Genomic DNA, 6,384 nt, shown 5'->3' with positions numbered 1-6,384 from the left:
GTTGATTATGTCAGCAAGTGCTTGACTTGCTTATAAGTTAAAGCAGAACACCAGAAACCGTATGGAAGCTATAGCCACTAGAAATACCCGAGTGGAAATGGGAACACAACACTATGGACTTTATAACTAAGCTACCACGTAGAGCTAAGAATCATGATACCATCTGGGTAATTGTAGACTGATTGACTAAGAGTGCTCACTTTCTGCCTATATGAGAGGCCATCTTGTTAGAAACGTCAGCAAATGTGTTTATTGAAGAAGTGGTGACGAAGCATGGAATGCCGTTGTCGATCATATCCGACAGAGATAGAGTTTCACTTCCCGATTTTGGAAGAGGTTCCATGAGGCAATGGGAACTAGATTAAACATCAGCACGACATATCATCCTCAAACAGATTGGCAGTCTGAGCGGACTATCCAAACCCTTGAGGATATGCTACGTGCTTGCGTGTTAGATTTTGGAGGAAGTTAGGATGATCATCTTAATTTAGTAGAGTTCTCATACAACAACAACTATCATTAGAGTATTGGTATGCCTCCATTCGAGATGTTGTATGGTAGATGTTGTAGGACTCCCATATGCTGGGGAGAGATTGGTCAGAAGGAGATTAGTATTCTGGAAGTGGTGCAAGAAACCTCCTCGAGGTTTGATCAAATCAAAGCAAGGATGAAAGCTGCTCAAGACCGTCAGAAGTCATATGCCGACAAGCGATATCGACCGATCGAGTTTAACGTTGGCGACAACGTGATGCTTAAGGTCTCGCCATGGAAAGACTTCATTCGTTTTGGAAAGAGAGGAAAGTGGAGCCCAAGGTATATTGGACCGTTTAAGATTATCGCTCGTGTAGGAGAAGTGGCGTATAAGCTCGATCTACTTGCAGAACTGGAAGGGATTCACTCTACCTTTCATGTTTCTCACTTAAGGAAGTGTCTTGCAGACGACACGTCTCACGTGCCTTTAATGGACATAGAGGTATATGAGCGATTGAATTATATCGAGAAGCCAGTCAAAATTGTTGACCATAAGGATAAGCAACTTCGTCAAAAGGTTATCCCCTAAGTTGAGGTAATTTTGAAACATCGCAAGGGATTCGATGCGACATGGGAACCAGAGGAGGAGATGTGTAAGTTCTACCCGCAATTGTTTATGTAATAGGCAGGTTTCGGGGACGAAAACTTTTTTAAGGGGGGGGGGGACTTGTAACACCCTAGTTTCAATACATGAATAAATAAATGTTTCGAGTTTTAATTAATTATCGTATAGTTGGGCGTTATTTAAACCAATTAAATAATATGTAGATAGTGGGTAAGGTTAAGGAGGATAAATGGACTTAAGAATGATTTGGGCCTAAAAGCCTTTAGGCTTTGCCTATTTAAACACCTAAACCATAGATTTCCATTTTTATCATTCCACCATCATCACTCCAATCATTTGCACACACACCTATACAACCACAACATAAACCTCCTGTACCAACAATTCCAAATTTCATCCATCTTTCCATTTATTCAAGATCCAATATTTAAGGTATGTATATAATTAATTAATATTCGTTTTTTTATTTCGTATCTCGTTCCATCTTTGATCTAATAACAGATGAACACGCGAGCCGAAGCAAAACCGATATAAACGGAACCGTCTTAGACGGGGCTCAAATGAATCAAACAAACCATTAAGTACATGAGATCTGAACCAGAAACATAAGTAAGCAATGCAAACAATAAATGGTTAAAAAAACGAGTCTTCAACGAGACACGGTTTACATCAGTTCGGCCAAAGCCTAGAACCCGAGTACAGATCCGAGCCCTACTGAATCCTGTGTTCGAACCCCGGTCTGTATGTTAGGGAACACTCGGGGACGGCCGCAACCGCGAAATCCAAACCAGATCTATACCCAAACTGAATTCGGTGTGAATCGACTGACCGTTCACGTGAGATTACGGCATGCGAAATCAGGGAGTTCGCATGGCCAAGTGAAATGCTCCAAGCGAAAAACCCTGTCCGAGATTCATGATGCAAAATTCCTTGTGCAAAGTCCCTATGCGAAGTTCCCCTGTGCGAGATTCCTGGTGCAAAATTCCCTACGTGAAGTTCCCCTGAGCGAGATTCCCGATGCGACATTCCCTATGCGAAGTTCCCTATACAAAGCCCCCTATGCGAGGTTCCCCTGTGCAAAGCCCCGTGCTGTAGTGGTGTCGCCAGAAAACAAATGTGGTGGCGGCGGCGGGTAGCAGCAAGGAAGAGAGAAGGGTTGAATGAAGAAGAAATGTGTGACTGGGGAATGGGGCTGGGTAAGGTTGGGTGGATATATATATATATATATATATATATATATATATATATATAAATATAATAATAATAATAATAATAATAATAATATTAATAATAATAACAACAACAACAATAATAATAAAAGTGTATTATGGATGCGATGAATTAAAGGAAACCCGAGACCCAACTTGTCTGAACAACCTATGATCCGCCTCAGTTAAAGGAATATGAGAAGAAGATGAGCCAAACACACGAACCCAAAATCGCTTAAGGAAACGTTAACTTATAAAGACGTTAAGAATGTGAAGTAATACAAATCAAGTGAATATAAAATAAATAACACTAATAACAAATAAGGTTAAGAAAAGTAAATAAATACGAGCGGTTTGAGAAGGTTACATGTCGGTTCGGTTAACTTAAAAGTTAACCCCGTAAAGTTAAGAAAATAAATAATAAGCAAGTATAGATAATTAATATATGTACGTTATTAACAGTTAGTCGGGCGCAGTTGAAGAAAGGAATTACTATTAATGATGAATGAAACAGGATTCAGGTGAGTTCTAGCCCTTTTTATGTGTTATGTTTTCGGGGCTATGTGCATACTACGGTGTGTTTAGATTTATACACTTAACTTAAATGGTAAGTGTATATTAGATATATGTTTGAGTATGAATGTGAATGATATGGATTGTTTAACTAGTATGCACGTAGTTGTTATATTAGTTATGATGGAAGGAAGTAGAAAGATAATGTAACGAAGGTAGAAAGGTATGGTATGTTAGAGGGCACCGGGCCCTAATAATAACCGAGGTATGTGGGGTACTGGACCCTTATAAAATCCAAGGTAAGTAGGGACTGGACTCTAAGGAGATCCAAGGTACGTAGGACACCGGATCCTTATTAATTCCAAGGTATGAAGGGTCTGGACCCTTATAATATCCAAGGTAAGTGAGGACCAGATCTTTATAGTATCCGAGATATGTGGTTAACAAGAAGTATGAATGTATGTATGTATGATTGATTAATAAAGGAACAGGTAAGTATTAATACGTATCTTCGGACGCGTATTAGTAAGTATGTGAATGCAATGTATGTTAATTAACTAGAACTCACTCAGCGTAGCTAACTTTTAGTATGCACGTAGGTAAGTAGAATGAGACAAGTTGCTTGATGAGGACACGTGGCAATAAGAGGAGGACTAGCATCGCTATGAAGAGAAGACACCCGTGGCATTTATGTTTTATGTTTAAGACATATGTTATGATATTTTAAGATAACATGTTTATGTTATGTATGAATGAATGACTTTTATTTCCGTAAAATATTTTAATTAACTCTGATTTTTACGAATTATGTGAATGAGTACATTCAACCAGTGAAAAAGTAGGGCACCAGGGTCGGGGGCCTTACAGGAGCGCCGCGTGGCCACCACCATCACCTCCATCGCGCGGCGCCATGGGCTAGCTGCATAGATCGTTTAACTTATTTTCTTTCCTAGTTCGTTTTTAGCATCCGAACCGTTTATTTTAGGCATGAATCGAGTGAATTAAGTTCTAATAAAACTAATATAACTAAACTACACGTCCATATACATAACCCTTTTATCAAGAATAAAATCTACAGATTATTTCATTGATTTGGTCATTAATTGCTTATTCGATTTACTTAAACGAGTAAACCGTCCTTATTTGGTTCGTTTTGTGTTTCCTATACAAATAAGACATATTTTCCTCTGCCATAGTGTGACATCCGTGGCAAAACCGAGTACACTTTAGTACTTACAAACTCAAATAAGCGTTTAACCGCTTATTGCATAACGAACAATCGAATAACCAAACGAGTCTGGTTATAGTCCGGATATCCCGGGGTGCCATCTATAAGTGATATAAGATCTATGCAAGCTAAAATATTAGTAATATGGCCTTAGTTCGATAGCAAAAAAGTTAAACGAAAACATGCTCGTTTAACTACCCGCTATAGATTTAAACGCGAAAGATAGTTACAAACCAAGCATTGTATCATCCGTTAAGCCGAAAAAGACTTACCAAACACTTATTGGAAATGTTTTAAGCGATCCGTGAAAATATTTTTGATTTTTACAAACATATAGTATGTTTTTATAAATTTAAACAAAAATACCCGAAAAACGCTCGTTTTCGCTCCGTTTGTCGCACCCGATATATTTTTGTCGCCAAAAACCAAACCTGAAATAAATTTGGACTCGGCATTTCACGTTCGGGCACGTAAATCGAGAAAAGTGGGCCAAATGGGCCCAAAAGGGGGCCCAACAAGCCCAGCCCACCAAAAAAGACTTTTTTACCCTTGGTTTTCCTTTAAATATTAAACAAGTTTAAGATATTTTGTGAAATCATTTTCATGAGAATTCTCGACACAAGCAGCTCTCCATCAAGAACCAGCAAGAAACTAGGTAAAAATGTCATAAATAATCGATTTTCGGCTCGTTTAAACTCGATTAATATCATATAAACATAGCTTGATTGCCAAAAAGTCATTCCTAACCATGTAAAAACCCTAAAACTGGTCCATAAAAATCTTTTGATCATACACATGGTGAGGAACCTGGTATAATAGTTTTTTTGGCCATAAACACGGATTAAAGGGTTGAACCGGCGTTTTTGCGGTTCAAAAGTTCGTTTTTGTGCACTAACCGAAACCCTAAGTTAAGGGCTGTTATGTTGATGAAAAATTTCTTTATTTGTGATATAGGACTTGTATCTAGCTTGTATAGAAGCACAGGAACCTGAAAACTTGGTTAGAAAGTCGGAAACGAGCCAAACCCGCTAAGGTAATGCCGAAACACTCGCTTATGGGCTGTTTAGGTTAAGGTTGTGATGTTCATATTTTTAGGCCTTGAAATTTTGCAGGAATATCAGGGACCATGTCAATAAGTCGCTGTTTAAATTTGGTAATTTTTCGACCATCCGAGAATATTTGGCGAATTTATTACTGAATTAGGACATTTATTTGGGAAAAATAGCTAAAATACTTCAAAAATTATGAAATTTTTCTGGGAACTCAGATTTTATGTATTTTGCTTACACAAGAATGTTTGGATCATTTGGAGAAGTCTAACGGTGTTTTGTGTGTAAGCGTTCGTGTGAATTTTTATAGCCGAATTTGGGTCGAAAAGAATATCGCACGAGCTTTTTACATTCTGGAATTGATACAGGTTGATTTGGGACATGATTTGAGAATTCAGTAATTTTTGGAAATTGTTTGGGGTAAACGGACGATTTTCAGGCGAAATATAGCTGACAAAATGAGTTTTTATAAATTAATAAATCAGCAAATAATTCCAAAAATATTTTTATAAAAATCGACATATTATAATTGATGAGTGGTTAAGTTTTCATAATTTAATGGTTAACGGTTAATTAATTATGTTAATTTAAAGATTAAACAAATTCAATTTTATAAAAACCAGCAAGTTCGCGACTAGCGAACCTACGGGAATATCAAAACACCAAGAGTGATCAAAAATCATATTTTTAGATTAATTAAGTAAAAACTAACTTTTCTATGAGAAACCTGGACAATCCGGGTGGATTGTGCGCGTTTCTTCTCAAATCAAACTGAATAAACGGAAACGGGCCCCGTGGCTAATCTAGGACCCCAGTATGTGATCCTTCTTTATAACTTAATCATTTTATTAACTAATACATTTACCCAAGCTTATTTTCCCATAACTGTTTTCTGAACGCGCAAACGAACAACTTGACCCAGTTGGGAAAACAGGAATCTGAGCCAAGTTCGGTTTTAAGTATTAGACATTGAACAACATCACAACCTAAGCCTATTGCCACTTTCTAGGTGTTCCAGCTATACCCAGATTAGTTATACAGCCCAGTTTAGTACTGAGATTATAATAATATTAAAATATTAATATTATTATAATATGGACTATAGGGACTAAGTGATAGCAAGGGAAACGAACCCCGAGCTGACCTCGCACTGAGTTCCTACAAAACAGTGAGTTTCATGACCCCACTATTTAAACTATTTTATGAACTTTTGGGGTGGAAAGCATGTTTATACACGTTATCTATCTGAAAACGGATCAGGATATAAAATACCTGAACATTTATATATGA

The 6,384-nt window shown here is 37.5% G+C and overlaps 1 protein-coding gene across 1 annotated transcript; it reads left to right on the top strand.

Annotated features, from left to right (window-relative positions):
- The first annotated feature begins 748 nt into the window (after window positions 1–748).
- Window positions 749–1,060, top strand: LOC143597707 (uncharacterized). The gene has a single exon (XM_077076130.1). It carries the CDS (start codon window positions 749–751, stop codon window positions 1,058–1,060), a length of 312 nt encoding a protein of 103 aa, XP_076932245.1.
- Window positions 1,061–6,384: the final 5,324 nt, after the last annotated feature.

Source organism: Bidens hawaiensis, unplaced genomic scaffold, assembly GCF_021521415.1.
Source record: "Bidens hawaiensis isolate Kalapana, Puna unplaced genomic scaffold, B.hawaiensis_p1.1 tig00048909_1, whole genome shotgun sequence".
NCBI lineage: Eukaryota > Viridiplantae > Streptophyta > Magnoliopsida > Asterales > Asteraceae > Bidens > Bidens hawaiensis.
The sequence above is the reverse complement of the archived record's forward strand: the minus strand, read 5'-3'. Positions and strand labels throughout refer to the sequence as shown.

What these genes read in the sequence shown, in the direction of transcription:
- LOC143597707 (XM_077076130.1), top strand. Translation starts at nt 749, where the DNA reads ATGCTTAAGGTCTCGCCATGGAAAGACTTCATTCGTTTTGGAAAGAGA.